General features: G+C 43.2%; 1 protein-coding gene across 6 annotated transcripts; it reads right to left on the reverse strand.

Annotated features, from left to right (window-relative positions):
- Positions 1-589: 589 nt before the first annotated feature.
- On the reverse strand, positions 590-25,482 carry LOC122417515 (putative uncharacterized protein DDB_G0277255). Of its 6 annotated transcripts, XM_043431054.1 has the most exons (8): positions 24,705-25,474; positions 24,055-24,191; positions 18,370-18,448; positions 17,653-18,275; positions 15,120-15,260; positions 8,600-8,788; positions 4,247-4,571; positions 590-3,601 (listed from the first exon to the last, which is right to left on the reverse strand). In XM_043431054.1, exons 4-8 carry the CDS (start codon positions 18,249-18,251, stop codon positions 3,470-3,472), a joined length of 1,386 nt encoding a protein of 461 aa, XP_043286989.1. In that variant the 5' UTR covers positions 18,252-18,275; positions 18,370-18,448; positions 24,055-24,191; positions 24,705-25,474; the 3' UTR covers positions 590-3,469. The 6 variants fall into 6 exon arrangements, with proteins under 6 accessions (XP_043286989.1, XP_043286993.1, XP_043286992.1 ...); XM_043431058.1 differs by having other exon boundaries at positions 4,156-4,571; positions 24,055-25,482; XM_043431057.1 differs by lacking the exon at positions 24,055-24,191 and having other exon boundaries at positions 25,317-25,474.
- Between the last annotated feature and the right edge of the window lie 82 nt (positions 25,483-25,564).

Consider the following 25,564-nt stretch of genomic DNA (forward strand, 5'->3'; position numbering starts at 1 on the left):
TTTTTTAGTTTCGGAACTTTAATCCTTCAAATATTTTTTCTCTTTTGTCTCATCTCGTCGCTTCTTTCCATTATGAAAAATATATTATTATTGTAAACTCTTTCTCATTAGGTGGGTTCCCACGATAAACTGCCAACGAATTATGAACCCCCAAAAGTCTTTCCTGGAATAATCATTTTTTTCTCTCATAGTTGTCGGATATCTTATCACTTGCATATTTTAGTTTATTTTGGACGACGTTGAACAAATATTATTTCAACTTAGAGACAATCGATAACAGCTCGAACTCTGTAAGTGATAAATTGATGGTACTCTGATTATTTTTTTACCTCCCCAGGTGCTAAAAATTAGTGGAAAATATGGGATGTTGAACGAAAGCAACTAAAGCAGCAATATGCTAATGCAACGAAAGCGAAAATGGCATGATTTTTCTGCGATACCTCCATTGCTATCATCGACAATAAACCCCACTCAATTTATTTGAATAAAGATTAATTAATCTCCGGTAGTAGTTCGTAAAAGATAGTTAGTTTTCGATCATTGGTAAATGATATATTATTGAGAGAAAGAAACAAAACAAAAGAATGGATTTTATTGAGAAAAAGTTTAATCTTGAACATTGACGATTGGCTCGCGTGACCGGCGAAACACGACGATTCTCGACGCACCGAATAAAAAATCGCGTATCGGATGCTGCGCGAGAGATTTCTCGTAACATTGACACAAAAGAATAACAACGCGATGTATAGTAAGTAAATAATGATGATTCGTTTTTTTTGCATCGCTTTTGTGGCTAGGAACTCGAACGCGACAATTTTCCATTCCAAATAAATTTTTTTTCACGCTCGCTCAACTTATTATTCTCTCTTTTTTTTCGCTATGAATCTTTCGTGAAAACATGAATTCTTATCGCACGGAATGCCTCTATAATAATATAGATACATTTTTATGTAAAACAATTTTTTCAGCTGTCGCGTAAATAAATACGAATAGCCAATGATAACAATTGGTACAACAAAATTGTCACAAATTCGATCTCATTCCAAAATAATAATGATATTCATGTACAAAATAAATACGCTTGTATGAGATTCGAATGATTCGTTACACGTACGAGAAAACTACTATATAAAAAGGTAATTCTCCAACTACGAATCGTAAAAAGGAGCTGAAGAAGCCAACAAAGATGAAAACAGAATTGCGCGCGAGCTTCTCTCTGTTTTGCGGAAAAAATGGTATACCCGGAAGGGCATATGATTTAGAAATAAATAAATTGTATAGAATTCAAATTCAAGCGTAACTATTTTTTTTTTTTTTTTTTTTGTTAAACGATCGACAAGAATTGATAAAACTCGGTTTCGTCCGAACCGTGTAAATTTTGGTAGTATCATAACAAGATGGTAAGCATTTTACGAGCATTTTGTCATACTGCAAAAAAGATGTACAATCACATATTTAAAAAATTAATAATCTCGACGATGTAACTAGCGATAGCGGAAATGTAACAAAATTTGCCACCTTGGTTGGTCGTCATTATTAAAATTACGCATTTTATGTTTATTTTGTGCACACGTAGGCGAAATAGAAAGAAGAAAATTATTAGAACTAGCGGTATTGTTACATTAATTTACAACAATAACTATTTATTTTATGCATTTCGATTTTTCATGTCCGTTAGTGTTTCACATAATCCGGGCATTACGGTAAAAAAAAAAAAAAACAAAAAGAGTGTGTTTCCGTTCTCTCACATTTCCCCATCAGGTCGATATTTTTTTTTTTCCCCCGTATAATTTCGCCAAATTCTATATTTACAAATTCGCTGAGGTTAAATTCTGAATCTTCACGTAGTTCGTAATGTGCTCGGCCCTGCAAGCTATTTGTAGCTGTACGCTGATGATTATAATAATAATTTAATAGGAAAAAAAATAAAAATAAAAATAAGAAACACCGTTGGGATCGTGCGGTTATTAAAACTCATTCGAACAAGTACATAACAGGATTCTTCTGAGATGTAAAAAATTAGGGGCGACAGGTTTTGAAAAAGAAAAACACTGTCGTCCGTCTAATTATTGATAATAAATAATTCACATCGTATATCGTTCAGGCACCCATTGAAAATATCGAGTCGCGCCAATACGATTTATGATAAAATCCGCGTCCCAACTGGCATAGTTATTGAATCTCGGACTTTAATGTGTATACATTTTAAAGTTTACAACATTGTAATGCAACAACGAAGCGCTATACATGCCGACGATATAGGATACAATGTCATTGCAAAATTAGGCTATTAAGGGATTCAATTGCACTGGTTTTGGGTCCTCCGTTCGTCGATCCGGTTAAACCGATAAAAAAAAAATTGTATTCGAAAAAAAATTCAATTCTGCCTTTTTTTGGAAAGCAATAGAAAAATATAAAAAATCAATTTCGTTGCATTTCAACGTTGTAAATTTCAATGGTTTCACGCCGTTTTATCTCGGATCGGCTCAAACGCCAGACGGTTGGTACCATTTTTATACATTATTATACGACGGGAAACAAGAGATGAAAATACCAATTTTGTTCGTTTTGATTATTCGTCGAAACGAATGCAATTTTAATATTTCCCTCTCCCCTCCAATCGTATTTTCATTTTGTTCTCGCGGTAAACTCTTGACTCGTAATTCCTCAGCGGCGTTACCGCGATTCCTTTTTTCGTCGTCTTCGTCGTGTCACGACAATCTTAACAATGATAGCCACAATAATAAAAGCATATAAGCTATATAGCTACCGTTCTGTATCTACAATATACTTTTAATAATATATATAATATATTTTTATTTGTTTTTCATCATTTTATTTTTTCTTTATCTCTTCTCTCCCTCTCGTAATCTCAACTCCTCGGGGTCCATCGCCATAATCGAGGGCTTTTTATATTTGTTGTTTGATCGACCGTTCGCGATCGATGCACACTTTTCTTTCGTTTGTTTCAGCGAGGTTTTGATCGTTGCGTCCGTGCCAAGCGGTTTTTCATCGTCCATACTCTCGCGGGATACTATTAAACTGGTTCAAATTCGTTGACGACTTTGCAGCCTTTTGTTTTTTTTTGTTTTTTTTTTTTTTTTTTTTTCACCATCCAGCCCCGGGCTCTCAATATTTTCCAGTTGAACGACTCCGGTTCTCGATTGATCGAATAAACACTCTCCTGAAAATGTGTGTCGCGAATTTTTTGCGATTGTAACGGAGAGGTGTGGTATTGATTCGCCGCAGCCGCCGTCGTTTCCTCGTTGACGATCCTGGCAGCTATCTCGGCGTATTCTTTCATCTCGTTCGAACCGTTCGCGGATGTGAGGCCGGATGATAACGAGGCGAATCGTCATGGGTTTGGTGGTGGTGGTAGTGGTCGTGTCGCGGCAACCCATTGATATTTATATACATATATGTATTATTTTATATGTATATATAAATAGATAAAATATGTTATCGGACGTTACTGCAAAACGCAACACTTGCACTTGGGCTTCTTTTTCAATGTAACGTGTTCGACCTGCGATGCGTCACCAGGACCTTGCGCCGTTACTCTTCCAACTTCAACGGTTGCTGTATTCGACGATTGGCCGATCTGCGTCATAAACAAAATAGATAAACGGTTAACGGGGGTTGTTGTAATCGTTTTTCCAATTATACGAAGGTTGCTATTGGAATAGATAGATATATAGGAGGAGAATAGCCGAATCATGATGCATCGATGATCGATTTCTATCAAAAAGCGGCGTAATCACCTCTACGATCTAATAAATGTTACTCCAGTTTGAAAATATGTAAAACGCTCTTTCGTACGAGACCGCGGAGTTAAAATTCTAATAACTCGAACCATTTTTCTCTCTCTTCTTTACATGCTCGACGAGCGCACTCTAAATTATAATAAAGTCAATCTATCGAGTGGATCTTCGAAAGACGAAAAAAAAAAAAAGAAAAATCGACTATCGAAAAATAGCTATTTTGAAATGAAAAGTAAAATTCGATGATAGGATAGATATGGAGAAAGTAGCGTTTGAAATGACAACGAGTTGGAGGCGGTGATAAAAATATTCGAGTTAAATATGAATGCATGATTGTTTTCTGGTCGACATGGGGTTGTTGCGACAATGCTATTTCGGTAAGGTCGACGTGCACCTGTTGTTTGGGCGGGATCGTGTTTATTCTCGGTATAATATTGACGCACAGGTCGTTTCGATAGCGGATAATGGAATTGACGTTGGGTCACCTTCTCGTTGACGGGCTGTTGTTGCTTGCTCGAAGATATCGCGTTTCCTCCTTTTCCGGGTGTACCGTGGGCATTTCCATTTCCCTGATTGAGACGATTCGTCGTCGTAGCGTTCGAGCTCGCGTTTAACAACGGTCTCGTACTCGAATCGAGATTATCGTTATCGTTTGTTTTACCGGTTGTCTCGCAGCCAGGCAGAGCCGGTGCATTTTGTCCGGGTGTCGGTGTTATGGGCTTGCCGCCCTTTATCAATTCGACGATCTCGTCCGCCTCGCGCGACAAATCACCGTCCGGCCTGAACGGATTGTCCCATCCGCTGTCCGTGCTGCAATCATATATTTCAATTCAATTTCATATTATATATCTCCAACATTTGCACAATTCCTTCGTCGTCTTCTCTTTTTCTTATCGACCAACGTAATTTATATTGAGGAAATGAGAATGTCGCATTTAATCGTGGGCGCGACTTTTTAATCGAGCGAATACACGCCTATATACCATCTACCAGATAGGATATTAAGTTACGTGAGAAGATCGCGCGCATCGGCAAACAGACGCTCGCTCCCTAACGACCGTGACATTACTCCCGCGCTACACTCCGCGCGCTCGCGGCATTCAATCGAGAGACTCCAATTGCGTCCCACGAGAAAGTAAGCAAATGCATCGACCGAATCCGAATAATTCCGTGACAAATTTTTTATCGAGGTATTCAAGAGGTTGTTATTGCGTCTGTATGAAAATCTCTCCCCCATAAACAAAGAGACATTTGAAAAGGAAGAGAATAATAATAAATAATCGTTCGGTGAAGATGCCGATATAGAAGAAGATGTGAGGGGATTGTCGCCGTCGCGCGATATTCGTTAACGGGGTTAAAACGGGCTCTTGATGACAATACCAGCAGGCAGGCAAGGAGGCGTCATACGACGAGCAGCACGGAATATGGAAAGGTTATATATAGATGTGTGGATTCACAATAAGAGTCAATATATAGAGATATACTATATTACGAATAGAGCTCCGTCAGCAGAATAGAGCGGTGCTCGAGGGAGCGATTGTTGCTCGCAACGAGATGGGGAAAAAAAAAAAGAGGGTGGCGAGTTTTATATAACCGCGTGCGCCGTCGAGAGAGCAGCGCTGACGTAAGTCGAACATGACGTTTTCATTGACGAAACGTAATTGGTGGCAAAAAATTGTTGACATTGCACCGTAACGTCATGCTCGGCATAATTTACACTAAATTGCTGCTCGCTCTTTGGATAAGATCACATTGGATTATAGGTGCAAGATAGGTACAATGACAAGAGAATAATTTGTCATTAAATATAGAAATCGCCCGTGTCTATACCGATAAATCTACCGCGGAAAAGAGATAGTCCGACTATCGTCGTAAATATTTGAATAAAACGCGGGCAGCCGAGCCGATCGAGGCATCCTTTCTGATTCTTCTTGTACTCATCGCGCCGCGGTTAGATTTTTCAAACGAGTTTGCCGAGCGCATGCACGAGGACTGCTATGAATTCTTGTTTTCTTTACCTTTCTTCCTCATCGGGGTTGTCTTTCGGCACTTTAACTACGTAATAAACGTGACCACCGTGAGTCGTACTCATGTTTTTGTTGTTGTTCGAACGTCCAAGTTTCGTTGAAAAAATCATTAAAAAATTTCACTCGACGCGCGATAACCCATCGCGTTGAAAAATACAACAGCCGCGGCTCGTCCGAACGGATCGGACTCAACTTTTCGTTCGCTGCTCGCCGCCCTCGGTCATCCTTCTCTCTTCTCTCGGTATGTTTATTTCAACACGATCAACGCGTCGTCGTCGTCGTCGTCGTCCTCCTCCTCCTCCTCCTCCTCCTCCTCCTCATCGTTTCAATAGTCACAAAATAGTCGACTGATTTTTACCAAATATTCATGGACCGACGATTCTTTGGCGTCGCCGTCGTTCGCGTCCTCTTCCACGTCGAATCGTAGACGCGTCAAAAGAAAAATTCATTTTTTTCGAAACGTTCCCGAATTACGATGACTGCGCACGCTCGCCGGATATACGAAACATTCGCGCGCCGCTTACTTATTTTGGTCCGCATTTATTTTGGTGCGATACACGTCGCGTCCGAGAATGCCTCTTCTTACCGCGCGCGCGCGGTTTCACTCAACAATCCGATATTTTCAAGCGCGTGTTTTCAGGACGACATTTGTATCGCGCCGCGTCGAAGCACATCAACTATATAATTGCGAACGAGCTATTTGGAATTACCAAGATCCGGTAAAGCAGGATGATGAGCCAAGCGTGTCCAACGGATAAAAAGGGTCATTTACTTTGGATCCGAAAGATCCAACGCTCACGAAAATTCAATCTCGACTGATGCTTGGATTTACGAACAAGCGGCGACTCTGCTCCTCTATCTATTTCCGTCGCACACGCCCAGCAGGTGTACGCACCCTCGCTCTCTAAACGCGCGCGCGCGCACTTGTACTAATTTCAAATTTACACACACACACACACATGTATATAGTATATGGATGCCACATGATTCGGATCTATCGGATGAGGGATAACGTCGTATCGCGCGGTAAATCCATTATTTTTATAAATTAAATTGAAATAAATTTGTTGAAAAAAAAATCCCTCTCCGTGTGCAGAGAGTTTTCATAGTGAGGGATATAGTTTTGTTCTCGTAAATGCCACCACGATCGTCCTACTTTTCAGTCGTCGCGCCTACATATATATGAGAAGGCACACAAACCGGAGATAACCGTGACCCATTTAACGCGGAATCGCCCTACCGTTTCCCTCACCCTCCTCCTTGACTTTTTCTATCTTTTATAGGTCTTGAGATTTTTTTTATAGGGCCCTTTGCGGGATTAATTCACTTCTGCGTACTCGGAAGAGAAAAAAATTGTCGATTCGATCGATTTCGAGAGTATAGCAAGGCTTATTCTCTCGTTTTTCGCACCTTGCTGTAATCGCGGAACGAGAATATATATTATTTGGATACGCGAGAGCAAGGGTTTTTAATACCTATCCGCGTACCGGCGCGGGAGTCAGCGGGGATTAGCTCCTTCCGTCGTTAAACGCGGCCCGACAGTCAAACCGGAGACGGAGAATATCAATGACCGGTGTGACTCGCGGAAGCGAGCAAAGCGAACAACAAGGATTCCTTTTTTATTTGAGCTTCGACTATCTTTGGCACAGGCGAACGAGAATGCCGTCGCTCCGATCAACTATAATATTTTTTATATATACACAACCGCGCGTCGACGAAAGCGAATATCCGGATCATTTGCTAGGTATATGATAAAATTTACAAAATTGCCGCGCATATCATTTGGATAATACTATTGAGAAAAAAAAAAGGATTATTGGCGACAAACTCGGTGCGGCGAAGAATCAAAGCAAAGTAAATAGAGCAGAGGGCTGAATCATCCATCGAATTTTGTAAAAGAAGGACAACGATGAGAGAACATTTTTCGATTTTATTTTCACTCGATATATTTGTTTCTGTCTATGGGCCCTTTCCGCGCACACCGTCCCCCCGTGCTCTCCGGATGATCTCTCACCGCTTTTGTATATAGGTATTGTTTCTTTTTTTTTTCCGTTTCTTATAGACAAGGAAAGCGCATACAGGCGCGCTGCTCGTTGCAGCCGACTTGGAGCGACGACTGCGGTGGCTCGTTTTTGCTTACACCGCCTCTGCACAACCCACCCACGCGCTATATCGATCCTCCATTCATCCTATCTATATGCCATCCGCTACTATCCTCGCCTCTTTTCTATCGTGCCACAGCGGCGCGTATACCAGAGAGTACACGTAGTAACGACAAACGACAAAACTTTGCTGCTTCTCCATCCCTATTATTACCATATACACGAAACGCATATATTTGTTAACCGAAGCAATTCGTTGCTGTTGCATCGCGAGGCAATCGGTATCGCGGAAATGCTCGTGCGCGTCGCAAGAAAAATGAGAAAACCTCTCAGGAGCTAGAGTTTTCGTGTTAAAGATGGAGGTGGGGAGAGGAGGGATGAGCATCCGTGAGTCGCGTTTCCCTTCCTGTTTCATTAAGGTCGGCCCTCGAGGCGGTCGGCCGCGCGCAATTACAAAGGATGCTGGGATCGAGCGATTAATTATTATTGCACGTCGTGCGCGCGCGCGCGGGCGGAGGGTCGCCCCGCCGCGTCATTCCCGATAATCGTCGACGTTGAATATTAATAAACTTGTACTTTTTATAATTGTGCGGGGGAAAATAAAAAGTAGAGCGAACGAGGGCAAACGACTTGCAGTCTCTCGCGCGTCGCGGTTCAATAAACTCGTGTCGAGAGAGAAATATGAAAAATAATAAAAAGGAAACGTTACCTTATCTGAGCATGATAGGCGGGCGACGTGTGCTCGGTGTGCGTCGTGAGCAATTCCGCAGGACTCGAAGACATTCCGTCTATGAGGTGGGCCGAGTTGGGCAACAGAGGTTCGAGGAGAAGAACACCGGGAGTCGCGGGCGAAGGGGTAGGTCCCAAAAACGCTACTCGCACTTTTTCTCTGCCTTCACTGCGAAACGAAAGTAAAATTATTAATAAAATAAAAAACAAAAAAAACTATTTGGAAGGACGATCGGCGGCGTAACGAATTTTTATCGCTGTAACACAACGAGAGAGACCGCGCCGCCTCGCGGACATAAACATCATTTTTTCATTCGTTATTCTCTTTTAATCGCCATCGCGGCGCGCACCTGCCGTGCGAGGCAAGAGGTGCGGATCGATTCGCTGTTCGAACGAAATTTTCATGTTATTGTTCCGTTGGAATAATAGATTTTTAAACGCGCGGTCTCGCAAACAATTCGTTCCTCTCCTCCAGCTGCGGTTAATTTAACACAGCAGGTACTCCGCGATCTATATATAAACTAATAACGCATGAACTCTCGCTGTTATACGATTAATTCCCGAAGGACCTGCCCGCGCGCGCGTTATCAAAATGCGGATACGAAAATCAGATATATTTGTATATAAAGAACGTTGCTGGAACCGAATAGCGCCGCGTGTATACGCGGGAGGAAAAGGTAGGTCGTTGTTGCGAACAAACGAGGTGGATCGATCGGGTCGGAGCGCGGAAGCGGGAGGTGTCTGCCGCACCATGCAGCCACCGTACGCGTACGTATATATACAATTTTTCATTCTCCCGCGCGCGGTCTGCATCCCAATCCTCCCTCCTCTTTTCCCGGCATTTTATTCCTTTTATTCGACTATAATATTTATAAATCCATCCCCTTAACTTAACTTTACTTAATCCGCCCAACGAGAGTCATGTTTTTCAAATGCCACGCACAGTGCGCGTCTAATAGTACATTCTATTCGCTCATCTCTGCATTATATTTCCACACATTCGTATATTCGTATAATACTGTCTCATATTTCATTTTCCCTCCCAACTTTATATTCGCGATATTAACGGTTGCGACCGCATTGAAATACATCATCGTAGAATAACGGCGAAGAAGGAGTGATCAATTGATCTAATACGGTTTGGGTCACATTGCATTCGAGGGCTTTGCGAGAGTTAGTTTCTTATGACACCGTTTCTTTTACGACAATTGTTGAGAGAGAGAGAGAGAGAGAGAGAGAGAGAGAGTTCGCGGGTTTGAATTTTCGGAAATTATAGCGAGGGTATGCGAGAATTGGTATAAGAATCAAGCGACGTCCTTCTTATATTCAACACTCAATGATGACCCTTTGCAGAGCTTATATTTTCAGACACGTAACGCGCAACGCGCGCGCGGCGTATCAACTCGTCGCATACACAGAGAATTTTGTCCGTTATACGCGACGAAAGCATCACCATTTTTAATTCACCCGCGAAACCTATATACGCATTTTAAAAAAATAAAAAAATCGGTTTCGTTGAATTTACCGATTTATTCATTTTTCGAGCGGGTTCAACTTGACTGGAATATAGCTAGCTAGAATTTGCTATATTTCATCTATACATTTGTCAGATGCTTTCTTTCGTTAAACGTCGTCGTGTCCGAATGACTTGATCTCTCATACACTCGTGAGATATATAAACGACTACAAACTCGAATACCTTCGCTGCTGAGGCGCTGCTGTTGAGACAAGAGCAAACGCACGAGGGACCTTGAGTCCGCCGCTGAATATGACATCATCTCCAACTCTATACTCCGTAACGAACCGACCAATGTTGGAGATTCTCCATACCGCTCTCTCCCTCATCTTTAACGCGTTTCTCCAACTTCAATGACGAAGCCATCTTTTCTTACCGCGGATCCATTTGAAGAATATGAATTTACTCTAATTTTTAGAGACGCATCATTTAGAAATGCCTCCGTATAGCATATATATATATATATATATATATATGCTGGAAATAAGAAAAACTTGGGGATAAGCATCGAAATGGCACTCGCGGTACCAGCCCATATTTACGAATAAAAATGACATCGATCACCCTCGGCCCGAGCCGTCCCTATCCCTCGCGATCGTTGGTTCTTCGCGAGCACCGCGCGAATGCGGCGCCATTCGGTCTGCAAACGAGCTATAACGCTCAAAGAAGGGACTGGCAAGCAATTACCTCCTCCCCCCCCCCTCCCCCCTCTTTGTATTTCTTATAAATATGAAAGAACAAAAAAAAATAATCCTCGCACTCGGGCGAATATTATCTTGGAAGGACGAAAAGGGCTTAAATCCTTCGGGTTACGATAATATATATATATATCTCTCTCTCTCTCTCTCTCTCTCTCTTGTAACGTGCGTAACGCCAATTGTTCATCCACATCTGTTTTTCTGCACTTGAAGCATTGAAAAAGTAGGTTACTTGATTTATAAGTCAAATATTTATCTCGCGGTGTTACGCAAAGACGCGCGACGCGTCTGCCTCTCATTCCAACATGTCTTGCGCGTAGGTTTTGGTTTTGATAGCGCTCGGTGGCACACAACACACCGTTCAACGTTCAACGTTCAAAATACCGCGATATCTCCTGCGCGCCTTCTTTTTCGTCGCTCCTCCTCCTCCTCCCTTCGTAAACAAATATTTTTATTAACTCTTCTATTCGCACAGCTGTATATGTATAATATCGGACATTCCGAATTCTCTTCTCATTCGCGCATTGAGATTGCCTTTGAAAACTCGAAGCATTAATTGTTTCTATCTGAATAAACGTACGCGCAGAGGTGTGGTCATCACGCGCCACGTCCGCTCGATCGAAAAATTCGTTGGCATCAAACGCGCGGAGCAGAAGACAAAAAGGATCGCGAGAAAAGAGTAAAACAATGTATCGATTACTCGTTCATGATCCGTGGCATGGACTCGTAATCATCGAATAATTCACATTTGGATCTGCCAAATGCAGAAGTATCTAGACGGGAGAGCAAAAGGCGTTCCCCGATAGGCTAGCAGAGGAGCTCCAAGATCTCTCAAAAAAAACCGCGGTGAGGCGATGAGGCTCCTCCTCGAGAGAGAGAGAGAGAGAGAGAGAGAGAGAGAGAGAGAGTAACGTTTTTCAAGATGGCCGATAACCATGGCAACCACGGGAGAAACCACGGGCCACGGGAATATCTATATATATATTTATATACGCGCGTGTCTTCATCCCTCGATCGTATCCTCATAAGATACCAGAAGTAGAATAGCTCGTCGCTTCTTTTTTGACGCTGCACTAATCGAATTTTGCCCCCCCGTGAAAGCGAATAATGAGCGCAAAAACTAACAAATTTGAAAAGAGAAAAAGTTTTCAAATTTGTAAAGATTTTCATGAAAGAAACAGGATATTGCACACTCTATAAAGGGCATTCCATCTTATTTTTCAGGATATTTATAAACTTTGCGCGCATTAAAAATTTCTCATCGCTGTTGCCTCGTACGCTCTTGATGCGTGGAAAAAAAAAATAAAAGCATGCTACGAAATAAAATGGGAAATAATTGATAATGGTTCGCTATAATCGCCCACTATACACACACTTCGTATGTCCTGCTATTGAGAATGACGAATAAACCAAATGCCTCAGCGAGTAATTATTTGATGAGAACTGTATCGTACGAGTCTTTGCCGTCACGCAACATTGTCCATTGAAATAATAAAACATATCTTGCAGATTTTCACTTGGCAGAGGGGGTCATGAAAGTTGAGAAGATGAATTTTTATGTAAACCACATACAAAAAGAACAAGAATCAACAAAATAATTCGAGTACGACCGACGAATAAGATAAGAATAGAGATATGGCGGTTGAAAATCTATAATGGATATTGTTGAATAGATAATTTATTCGTGTATTTTATTCCTAAGCGTCGATCAAAGTTTCGACGTAGCGTTTCGCTTTCCAAGTGTATCGCGGGAGTTAATTATTTAACGGAATGACAACGATTCTCATTGTTTCAAAACAGTAAGTAGAACCTGTAGCAGCGGACGATAAAGGAGCGAATTGTTTGGGGAGGGGGGGGGGGGGGGGCGAAAAAATCCAGCCAAGTTTTTTTTTTTACGAGTCTTCAATGACCCACCGCTCTATAGAGGATACGCGTGGAAATTCACTCTTCCTTTCACTGACGCTTCTTCGGCTTTGTGCGCACACTCGCGCACGCTCACCGTGTACGCGATATTACACGATTATGAAAAAATAAAAAACGGAGCAAGATATTAAAAAAAAAATTAACACCAAAGCGGGGGAGCTCCGTGACGCTGCGTCGACTTTTGCCGCGCTTGCCACACCGATCGAGTTTCAACGAAATCACGATTAAAACAATATTTAATCTCTTATCTTTTTCACTTTCACGCTTTTGACGTTTGCAAGTTCCTCTCTCATACGGATAATATACGACGACACTCGTAATGGGAGATGATAGCAAAGCTGGTCAATTAAGATGTTCAAACACTCGGTTTGGAATGCCGATCACAGGAACAACATATAGCGCGTATATAAGGGCTACGGTGTTGCATCGAATATGAAATGTTGGATGAGACTAGAGCGAAAAGGAGAAGTAGGAGAAGAAGAAGCACCGTTTCTCGAGCGGCTGATGCGCAAACTGAAAATGAAAAACTGAGCGAAAGCAACGAAAAAAGTGCTAGCGCGACACCGAGAACCCGAGTGCCCCGAGTTTTGCCACGGTTCTACCGTGTTACTGTTCTCGCTCTGGCTCTGGCGTTGGCGTTGGCGTTGGCGTTTGCGTTTTGCGTTTCAGTCTGCCACCACGCCTGTGCTCGGTTCCTTCTCCTTCAACAAGCTGTATAACCCTCTTGCCGGCCGATAATTACCGAACACGACCGAACTACGTAGCTGCCGTCGCCGCTAGCAGCCGTGAGCGTAAGTTTGCCGAATTGTCCGGAACGTGCTGCCACCGCGCTTCACCGTAGCCAACTAAGTCCGTGCGCGCTTGCGCACCTGTGCGCGTTGATACGAGCAGCGCCAGCAGCGGCACTGCCTCGTCACCTCGCGTCGATTTGTTATAACATTGTTCCTCTGACAAACAAAAAAAATTCACTACTTTCGATCGACGATGATACGATAACTGCTGTTGCAAAATCGAATCACATTCCCCGAACGCGCGTATATTACACATCTAATAAAATGCGTGCAAATAGATTCCAAGATTTAAGAAGTTTTTGTTGGAAAAGTTATTTATCAAAGCTATTATACGGAGGCAAAAAGGAGAGGCTTCGAGGCATCGGGCGGTCGCGTCGTTCACCAACTCTTTCGATACCGGAATCTAATAATATAAGTATTGTTCGCTTTGGCAAAGCAAAACTCCGGGCCCATGCACGATTTATCCTCCCGTCGTTTTTACCACGTCGGTCCCAATTAATCCTCTGCTTTGCGATAATTAATTTTCACTTTGATATCCACACAGCCCCTATCCCCTGCTTCTCTACGATTTTTGTATTACAAAAACCTCGGGCACAAAAGGGGGGAATAAAAAACAAACAAAGTAATAGACGTGATTGGATAATGGAGCCTGAAAGCTATTCTGCAAATGAACATATGTTTTTTCGATCCCCTTGAAGAAGAATTTTGGGTCAAGGTCGAGAATTGGAAACAACATATCGCCGCGCACTCGGACTGGAGAATTTTTTCTTTGCAGCCCGTATCCAACATATTCGTGCACGCACCCTCGTTGGCTGGTAGCATTTCGTGTTATTCGAATATGCGCGTATATAGTTATACCCGAGACCAAGTCAGACAGAAGCGAGCCAGCGGCACAACGACAGCATTCGTGTCGACGAGTCGTAATGATCTCGCGATACTCTCTTATCGGCTCGCTGGTCGCTCGCTCCGTTTAATCGATAACATTGAAGGGGGGCCGGCGGCGGCAGCGGCGGAAATGGCATATTGGGATCGACTCACCGAGAAACACCGTCTCAATATTTTCAGCTCTGACGCGATTTAATATTTGTACGGAATTCGTGACATATATTTATAACATGTATGACGATAAAAAATTTATTCCGAGATCGATAATACAGTTGAGACGGAGGAGCAGAGGACGCGCGCGTTGCGAAATTCACAAATTCCGAAATCGCATCGCGGTTTGGCCAAAAGCAGGATTATACAAAAGTTACAAGACTACTATCGAGATCTACGTACGCGTAGCGAATGTACGCGGCGGCGCCGCTTCCCCCCGCGTTGAGAAGAGAAAAATCAAAGGGACACGGCGCCGCTTGCGTTCCATTCCATTAATTATATTATCAGTAAACTTTTGCCAAAAAAAATGTACGTTACGTATTCGTCGAACAAATACAAGTAATATTCATTATTAAAGAGAGGAAATGAGAAGAACGCATGTTGTTTGTAGCGGGTACACGCGCCCATGCGCGCATAGGTATTTCGAGTAACGTACAAACGTAAAATCTTTTTATTCGCAATTGTAATTGAACTTACTCTGTATCTGGCACGGGGATCATAGGTGCGGGTAATCGTCCATTGTGATCCATGAAGTGATTATTTTCAGGCTCCTCTTGAACGGGTGTTTCGTACACGAGTGTCTCGACCATGGATCCTTTGCTGGAGCCGAACGAAACCCTGCGCCCAAAAATACTTTATTCATTTTTCACCGCGGAATTTACGAATCGGGGCATTACAGTGTAATCATCGAAGCAGGCAAACAACGCGCTTATCGACTAGTTTCGCTCGCAATCTTATCGACCGATGATATATCTCTTGATAAATTGACAAACGGGACAAACGGAATCGAGACTATAACACCGCTCTAGCGTCAGATTCCGTGATTACAATGATCGTTGTCGTTGCCATCCATTATTAGCGAGGTCGATTGAATCACGCCACCACGCGCCACCGCGCACAACCACCCACAACAAAACAAGAAACCAAGAAACCCGTATTTATGCCCGCGCGTTCAGGCTCTCTTTCGGCGTGTATACGATGAGGATTTAACGACGGTCGAACCAAGGGCTATTGAGAATAACTCGTTTAGTTGCGGAATACGCGCGATGCGTCATCGTTCTCAAGGCCTCTGATGTCATATATATTTGTTTCTCGAGTTGGCTCGTATTTTTTTTTTTTTTTCACTTCGACTCCCCCGCCACGCGCCCATGCACTTGTATACTTTTTCGAATCAATCTTTCTCGAGAGAGTTATATTTGTTTTACAAATATAATTTTGTATATACTCGCGGATATTGTCCAAATTTTCATAAGCGCGCCGGTGCGACGACGAGAGAGCGTCGAAATAAAGTAGGGGTACCTTTTACCATGCAAGGGCTTTATTCAGTTCGAGGTTGTTCTACATATCTACAACCGCTGAAAGTCGAGACTGGAATACCGGCTAGCAAGTTTATTAACCGAGAAAAGCCGCGTTTTATATATATATATATATATAGTTCAAGTTTCACTCGGAGCAATATTTTTATTTCTCCTTCCGTTACGTTAAAATATCACGTCTCGCGTAAACGATATTGCGAGTGATGGAAAATATTGAATCAAAGCGATAAACGATCATCCCTTTTTTTTTCTTTAGTCTCGTTGACGCAGCAACGATTCGCACGCATCGATCATAGCCATTTATCGCGCACCCCAGAGACTGGAGACAAATTTTTCTACTTTTTTTCGAATGCATATGCAGACTCAATGCGGTTTCTTCGTACGATGCTTCTTACTTTCACGGATTTCTATATCCTGCTATCGTTCAATCCATCCAGATTGATGGATCGATCGATGGGCTGGAGAACCAGAGTCGTCTCAACCTGAGGATCCGATCGGATGGTCATTGACTCCTCATCCGCCGTGGTGGCACGGCAGTAGAATAATTAAAGAAATTCCCGAGATAACCCGTTATGGCAATAGAAACGAAGTACAATAGAATTTAATGAGCCAGGTACAGGAAGAATACTCTGACGAAACGTTAAATTTTCGAGGAGCGCGTGTGCGCAGTTTGCCCGCAGCCGGGCTCCACCTGCGACGTAAAGATTTTATCTCAATTCGTGCGCGCGCGCTTATATATATGAATAAGAACGTTGAAAAATTAACCGCAAGTACCACCCATAGAAGAAACTACTACTGGTTTTTAAGAAATTTTTCTACCGAAACAGTTTGAACGATTAAAGCTTGGTGTATTAATGAAAATACGAGGAGAATAAAGGGTGAATTTATTGGTGGAAGTGAAGCAGGAAGGAAGAGGGAAGAGATGATGAAGTTGACGTAAGAGGAACAAAGAGGAAGATTGAAGAGGTCAAAATAGGAGGAACGAGAAGTGACTCTCGGCGTCTGAGGACGCTGAGAAAAGTGGGTGGATGAGAGAGCCTGAGGTGAGAGGGTGGCTGGCTGGCTGGCTGGCTATGGCTGCATGGATGTCCGTGACTGTTTCTTTTCGGAGGTTGAGGCAGGTCTGGTTCCGGAGCGTCTATCAACGCTCTCTCTCCCTCCTATAGGGCTATCGATCTCCGTCTCTTTTTCTTTTACCTTCACGCTCTATATATCGATATATTCTATATTAACCAATATTTAAGTTATGTATGAGTGAAAAAAATGTTAAATACTTGATACGAAAATGCAAACTCGCGGCAAAGGATTTTCATTGTTAATTCGGGTGTTAATGATGCCAGATGCATTTTATACGCGCAACACGTTGTAAATTATTAAGTTTTGTTACACGTGTGTTCCGGAAGGGAGTCAATGTTTGCGAGATGAATCTCATTTCTGTCGATTTTCGAGACAATAAAGTTGTATCGTCGCCGAGAATGTAAATAACCCCTTGGCAATGAATGGTCTCGATCATCGCGCGATCACTGCGCATACTCGCACGCACCCCTCGCGGGCATTTGAGACATGCATGCACGATAGTATATTTTAGGTATAAGTACGTAGGTATATTTTCTTCTCGCAAGGTTTCGCCACGAGATTTCCGAAATTTCGATAAATTTTATTAAAGTAAATAAATAAATAAGAAACGAACCGACCTTTTGAGACTGGCATGTTTGGCACCGTTGATAATTTTTCCTTTCCTATCACTGCCAACGGTACTGGCTTCGCTGTCGATACTGTAGAGACTATCGTCTTTGGTCACCCTCGAGGAAGTGTGAAGAGTCGATTTTCTTGTTGCAGTCGTCGTCGTGGTTGTCGTCGTCGTCGTCGTCGTCGTCGTCGTCGTCGTCGTCGTTATTGCCGTCGTTGCCGTTGCAGTTAGCGTCGTTGTCGTCCCGGTCGTTATCGTATTCATCATATTATTCATGTTTGAATGGACAACTCCGTTACCGTTTTGACGTATGGGGCTCTCGCGTCCTCGATTATTCGTTTCACCATCACGATTTTTGTTTTCGAAAATTTGGTTGTTCATCAATGACATCGAGCTCGTTCCTCCAATGACGAAGGGATCATGCGTCGTTGTCATTGTTCGCGAGCCGCTCGTCGTTGAATTATCAATCTGCTCGTTACGCCTCATCGTCGTATCCCTCATTATTTGTTGATCGTTTAGCATTGAATTTTTGGCCCGATTGTAATTCTGAGGTTGCTCCCCGGGTGGCGGTTTGTTTCCCGTTGGTAACATGTACGACAACATTTTTCCTCCACTCTTCGTTTTTCTCTGAAACGTCGAGGTCGAGAGATCCAGCAATAATATCGTTTCATCATTAATTCGTTATTCTGACACGCGTTAAATTAAAAAATTATCTACGTACCTGCTGGCAACGAGAATGGAACGATGAAACGAGAACGAAACGTCCGATCGCCGTCCCGGTGATTCGGCCACGATATCATCTGTAACGATAAAGAATGCGGAAAACTTGAGAAAAAAAATGCCAGACCCTCGTCGCCGTTGACGCGCGGAGATCATTGAACCCATTAATACGAAATGAGGCCGCAAGTGCGACCAACTCGGAAACAAATTTTTCATACAACTTTCCTCGTTTGCTCGATCCTTTTTATCTTGGAGGAGGAAGAGGAAGATTGAAAATTCTTTTGAATCGCAACGATGCGGATAAGGAACGGACTGCGAGTTACAGAAGGAAGCGATGAGGAGAATAGAGACGGGAAAGGCTCATCATATGCGAGAGCTGTCTAATCCATCATCGACGTATAAAAAAAAACCGGAAGTACCAGCACTCGCGTCGGTTCTTCCATCAAAGCGGAGAGGGGGAGGGATTGGGCCGAGTTCTAAAAAAGTTCATTACTCGTGCCACGTTCTTATGCACACACAGCCGGCCTTTGTGCAAAGACTTATTTTTTTTTGTCAGTTCCGTAGACTTGATGTTTACACGCAGCTATGCAAACACTCTCAAGAAACTGTCGCATGCGCGAACAAGTTGGCTGGTAGTACGAGGAGGTATAGGCGGAACCTGCCGTCGAAGAATAATATTCAAAACTATGCTTGCCTTTTTTTAATATATAACAACGAATATGCGATCTGAGAAATAAAAATTGGAAGAAAAATAAAAAATAAAAAAGTATTCATCGATATAGGTACAAGGGTAAAAGGAGTTGAAGGCTGAAAGACGAATATATATAACACATGCGAGTATCAGCAAATGCGATTTATTATAAAAGTTGTATACGTATTTATTGGCAAGGCGAGATTTCGAAGCAGGATAAAAGTGAGGAGAAGAGGCGGCGAGAGAAGACAAATGAAAAAAGTGTAAAGCGCGCGCGAGTCCAAAGGGGGAGCATCTAAATTGATTAATTTGCACGAAGCCCTCCCTATAGCGTCCTCGATTGGGCCGCACCGTTGCGCCGCTGCATCGCGATGCGTCCCCGCTGCGATTAATCATTCAGCAGCCGTTATAGCCTCATCTTTTCATTGAACGCACTTCTCTCCGGGCGGATCAACTGTTTCGTCAATGTTTCGCCTCTATATATAGCGAATCGATTCAAGGTATGGAATCGCGCCGCGACACGAGCAGCAAAGATGGAGAGTCAAAATCTAACGGAAAATATCGGGAGCGTGACTTCCGGTTCGCGCGGCGGCCTCCTACTCATATCTCTATCTCATATTGAGCAGAAGAAATAGCGGAAAAGAAGGTCCGCGAGCGGACGTCGCGGCTGACAGAGACAACAAACGCGCGACATTAATCTCTCCCAACGTTGAGCACGGTGACTCTCTCAACATGACTTTATATATGCAAGCTAAGAGAAAATAAGGTATAGCTTTCTTTCATCGATCTCATCGCGCACTGCCAATTGTACGGGAGTTTGTGCAAAAATGAATTTGTTGAAAAATTTGTGTTGAAAACAACGGTGATAACCGACGAGAGCGTGCAACGTCATTTGAAAGGGCGGGCGAAAAAATGTTTCGTCGCACCTCTCGTCCCTGCTCGACACTCGCGCGCTAAAATTCTTTCGGTATTCGAGTACGATCCTGTATACCGATGAGGTAACTGTATATATCGCCACCGCGGTGCGAGTTTGGTTAAGCCGACTCTCTTCATCGAGCTGTCGCGACTCCGGGGAAGCGGAAGCGATCCGCTCATATATGCATACGGAAAAAAATAAAAGAGATAGGGGAACATGGGGCAAAGTGGCCACCCACTTTTTTGGGGCATTTTTGAATTCTGGGGCAAATAAGTGGCCACTCGCGCAATTCCGATTTCTGGCGGGGCACAGAATCAGTGAGAATTCTATGTTTTTTGAGAAATTTATAGCTATTTGAGGCAGAGGGTGAGAATCATTTTGCGAATTACTCATAAATGTCTATTTTTTTTTAATTGACAAAAATCGTACTTATAATGGACTTTTAGGCATGTTTCGCAGCGAATTCAATCTTTGGAGGAATGCGAATAAAGTTGATCGCAGAAAATACACGCAACGTCCGCCGCAGACAATAATTTTTCTTTTTTGACGACGGACTCGTGATAATGCGGCGGTTTTCCCACAATTTGCCCCCGATAAGAACGGGCTTTTGCCACTGGTAATGACAAAATTTATCCAAGTATTCCGACTAATTCTTTTTTCATCCCATCGAAGGAGGGTACCTACTATGCCTCGTTTCTTTTCGCTTTATCGCGGCCTTCAATGTTCCATGCGGGAACAGTCAATTCCAACGTCTATTTAAACAGAAGTGACAATTATCGATTTTCAAAATTCGAGCAATAAGGAGGTGCGGAATCAGTTTGGGGACATAAAAATAAGTAAATGACCATGTGCTACCCGACAAAACTCGTTAAATTCCTTAAGTGGGCCACTTTGCCCCATACTCCCCTATATAAGTATAAAGCGCGGTAGGTTTGATTCGATCGAATTCGAAAGACCGAGGATTATCTTGAAAAATTTGAAACATTTTAACCTGCTCCGTGCGTATTTCTCACAAAAGCAAATGTTTTGTTTTACACGCGGCTGCGAGTACAGCGGATATTGAGAGCGCGCTAATCATGCGCGACGACGCTGCTCCTGTACCGCATAAAAATTATGCAAGTTCTCAAGACCGACGTTACAGCAGAAATACACATATATACAGAGGTCCGTTATCGTGATAGCAGGTAGACGTTGGAGTATAGCGTTCGCCTTTATTTTCTTCGTTCCGCTCGTTTCTCGCGCGATGCGCGATAGCAGCGAGATAAAAACCGCGAGCAGTGGTACGCGGTACTCGCGGCGTGTGCACGGCGAGCCGCGTCTCAAGATCGGGCGGGGCGCGCGACAGGACTCGGTTCGGACTTTTGTATAAAAGCGTACGAGATGTCGCGGAACGCGATAAGATAATTCTGATTCGGGACCGGTATATATAATGCGAATAACGAGATATTCTGGTACGCCGTTGGCCAGTCGCCATCGCGCGGAATATCTATATATTCTTTAGGATCTTTTCCGCGCGTGCAAGTAGACAGCAGGAGGAAGGGGGGGGGGGGGGGGGGGGGATCACACAGCCTTAAAATTGCTTTATTTTTATTGACAATAAAAAAGCCAATGACAATGTCGAAGCGTAATTTTTTTTATCCCGTACGCGGATACAAAAGCGTACATTGGCAGACGAATGCGTATGCGTGCGTGTAGAAGCGATCGCGAAACGCAAAACCGCGATTTTGGCATCTGGCTCAACGTTGCGCGACGTCGAAAAAAAAACGAAAAAGAGTGTCTCTTATATATATAACGGATCTTTTAGGGCGAATAAATTAGGCAAAATTGCAACAACGTTTTTTTACCGTGCCTCGCATATATAATTGCATGCTTCGCCGGAAAGAAACGAAAATTAGGCGTCGCAATGGAGAGTGTCGCGAGGTGGCTCCGCGGCCGGTCGCCGAAATTACAGACATTTTCGTTATTTCGCATGGACGTAATGACGCAATTTCGGAGGTTATTGTGGCCCGATAATATTATCAGCCGAAATATCCAAATTTTCAAAGAGATAGGCAAACAACGCGCCTCTAACATGCATATATTTCATTTCATTTAACCTACGATAAAGCCGGCAGGAGACCTTTATATTCATATATCTGTGACGTGTTTTTTTCTTACGATTTGCGACTCGCTCTCCCGAGACCATCGCGCCGCCCCTTTTTCTATCCTTTATTCGCGAGGCGGATTTTGATCCTCGACGCGTGTGCGCGACTGACCGTGTACATATCCCGTCGAGCATGGAAATCGTATCGGTCTCGCGTATACTATACATACATACGGAGTAGAGATAAATTTTTCTGTTAGAAGACCGTAGGCACTGGCACAATTTTTATTTCTCAAAGCATGCGGTGACTCTGCTATATGTGTCACGGAATACGCTCGTTATCTCTATATATTATATATATATCGAATAGAAGCTTATTACAAACTCTATTACTTTTGCATAATTTCCATTTTGTTTGGACAATTACACTTTGGTAGTGCTTCATATATTAATGCATTTGTTGTTGTTGTTGTTGTTGTTGTTGACTTGGATCGGGCCCGTGGCCAACAACACGGCGGCATGAGACTTTCTTCTTCTTCTCCTCCTCGCCCTCAAAAAAAACTTTCCCATACACGATATACGACGCGCTATACACGAGCGCCGAGTCGATCACTCGGTTTTCTATATAATACTCGGCAAAATTCTCGAGAATCGTTGTGTGAACGAGATATACGTGCGTGGACCCTCGGCAGTTCGGAAAATCGATACGACGCAGGCGCAAACGAATTAGCAGTGTGTGTGTACGGGGGAGCAGCGGAGAAATATAGGGGTTGAAAATTATTGTACCGAGTTTACTATAGACGTATATACGACGATATTTCCAAATAAAGGAATCGATTCGACGAGCTCACAAAATTTAGACGTTAAACTATATAAAAGAGTGTTTTCGTTATCCGGAAGCGAGGGCCGGTGACGAGCGGTACGACTCTCGAACGCTCGAGTCCAGTTAATACCCCGGGGAATAATGGCTAAACTCGTACGGAAAGTATATACGAGAGCGCGCAAAGTTGTTGCTTATTCCTCGACGCGTGCAAATAAGAAACCGCGCGCGTTTACTCTCGCTCGCACCGGTTATCCACCGTATCATCGTGCCGGAATATCTCATTGTCTCATTAAAAATTTCAACATGCTTCCAAAATGGTTTATATGAATATTGAAAATTTCAAAAGATATTTATGTCGATGCGATGTTATATTGCAAGATTGTACGACGTATCGAATGAAAAAACGTGTTTCTCGAGATAGTTGACTCTGTCGCGACGATGATAAGTACACTTCCTTCTCCTCATTATCTCGAAACAGAAAAATTTATCAATTTATAAATCGCTCGTCTACATAACGAGCGAAGCCAAGAATAATTTCAAGAGAGTTGGCGTGTGCCGCTGGGAAAATTAAGTCCTCGCGATGACCCCGCGCGCGAGTGCTATGCCGTGAAATCGCATTTACGGGAATTAGGCCGATTTCCGCAGTCCAGTAGCCGCCAACTATATACATACGACAACAGCGACTTTTCCTAAAGAGATTAATTTTAAAATAATCACATGACCTCTTGCATTGTGTCCGGATCGGATCCGCACGTTCCAGAAATATTCTCGCATTATTTCTACAAACTGTTTTCATCCTTTAAAACGATCTTCAAGCGAGGGACGAACGATGAAGCGATAAAAAAAAATTTTTTTAAGTAAAAAAAAAACGTAGAAGAGATTGAATTCATTCCAAAGAAATTATCCAATCAAGAAATATTTGGTACAACGTCTCGCGCGTATAGTTCTGATGACCAAGCGGTTATCGTTATTGCGATTGAAAAATATTCTTCTTTACAAATTGTACCCCTATATTATTGAAACGAATTAAATCGACGAGCAACGATACCGCGGAGAAAGACTTTTTGTTTATAGTACGTATTATTTCCTTACCCGAGTCGTATGACACCGGGAGGAGTCAAAAAAAAAAATAAAAAGGAAGAGAATGGATATTGATTTGCGGAAATATCTAACCTGGAGAGGTCCGGCGAGTCGCGGCTCGCAGCGGCCTGCTACATGCTCCTGTACGGGGTCGAACAGCTGATCGCGATCCAGGCAAACAACACACTGCACCACACCGCGCCCTTCGTCGCGATTCCCGATTAATTATCCTATTATTATATTATTTATAATTCTCATTTAACATTAAACTTTTCACACACTTTTAGAGTTAGCGGGACTTATTTGCGGAGGATGACACGCCAAACGTCCTTCGGTCATGTATCACTGCTACTTTTTTTTATCGACGCGATAGGAAACGCAAAAATTTGAAAATACCGTGTGTATATATATATAAACTTTGTCGGGGATTCTTTCGTTCTCTGATCCGCGCGGGGTATACCCCGTGTATAACGTTACATATCGCGGAGTTACATGGAACAAATTTTTATATTTTCATGAATTCGCCATACGTTCAAAATTATTTCGGTTTGTTTGAACTCGGATCATCGAGGCAGGGGTCGTACACGACGACGATTCACAACCAAAATAGTAAACTTTGTTTTCATCCTGCCGCCGCCGCCGTCGCCGCCGCCTCCATTTTGAATATATTTTGCACGAGAGCGCAGCACGTTATGAAATGAATAAAACGGGAATTTGAAGGTGCGAACGAGGTTACGCGTTACCAGCAGTTTAGCGAATTTGAAGTATATTCTCGGACGACGAACAAACGCCAAATGCCAAATCCTCCTCCTTACTTGGTCAAAGACGCGGGCGCATCGAACTCCGACAATGCGATCGAGCACAGTCGAGCAACCACTACCGCCGCCGCCGCCGCCGCCGCACCGCACACACACACACACACACACAGACGGGCGTGCGCGCTCGCGCGCGATCACACATTCGCGGCGAACGAGCACGCGACGAGATGCCCGGAACTCTGCAGCTGAACCGCGAGCCAGCCGCCGTGTGACGACACCGCGGCAGCTACCACGATTCCACTAATTTTTGTATTTTATTATATTTAATCAACACGGAAAAGTGACCGACGTAAAACAAATAATGGACCGAATATTGTAGCATCCGTTCCTTTTGCATCATCATAGAGTCAAAAACAGTAATGCACATGCGATACTATATAATGTCTTGTTGTCCGCGCGCCATTGTTCTCCAATTTAACCACGAAAATTCTATTATATTTCATAAATATAACCGACACATTTTTTAAATTTTATCCTCAGCTGACCGTTCGTTATTCAATTCAACGTATAGTCGTGGGAGATCCGAAATATACTTACTACCGGTTCATTACGCGACACGCGAAAAAAAATGTTTTCACACACACACACACACACACACAGCACCGAGATGGACGTGAGCGCCAATCTTTTAATCCTACCACCTCGAACGTCGACACGATACTGCGGACAGTGTGCGGCTTTTTAAAGATGAACGACGAGGCAGCAGCAGCAGCAAACTGCTCGGTGGTGGCTCATATATCGTCGCTGTAAAGCGACGCGCGCGCGGCTTCTTGCCCGTCGACGTC

Source organism: Venturia canescens, chromosome 10, assembly GCF_019457755.1.
Source record: "Venturia canescens isolate UGA chromosome 10, ASM1945775v1, whole genome shotgun sequence".
NCBI classification, from domain to species: Eukaryota; Metazoa; Arthropoda; class Insecta; order Hymenoptera; family Ichneumonidae; genus Venturia; species Venturia canescens.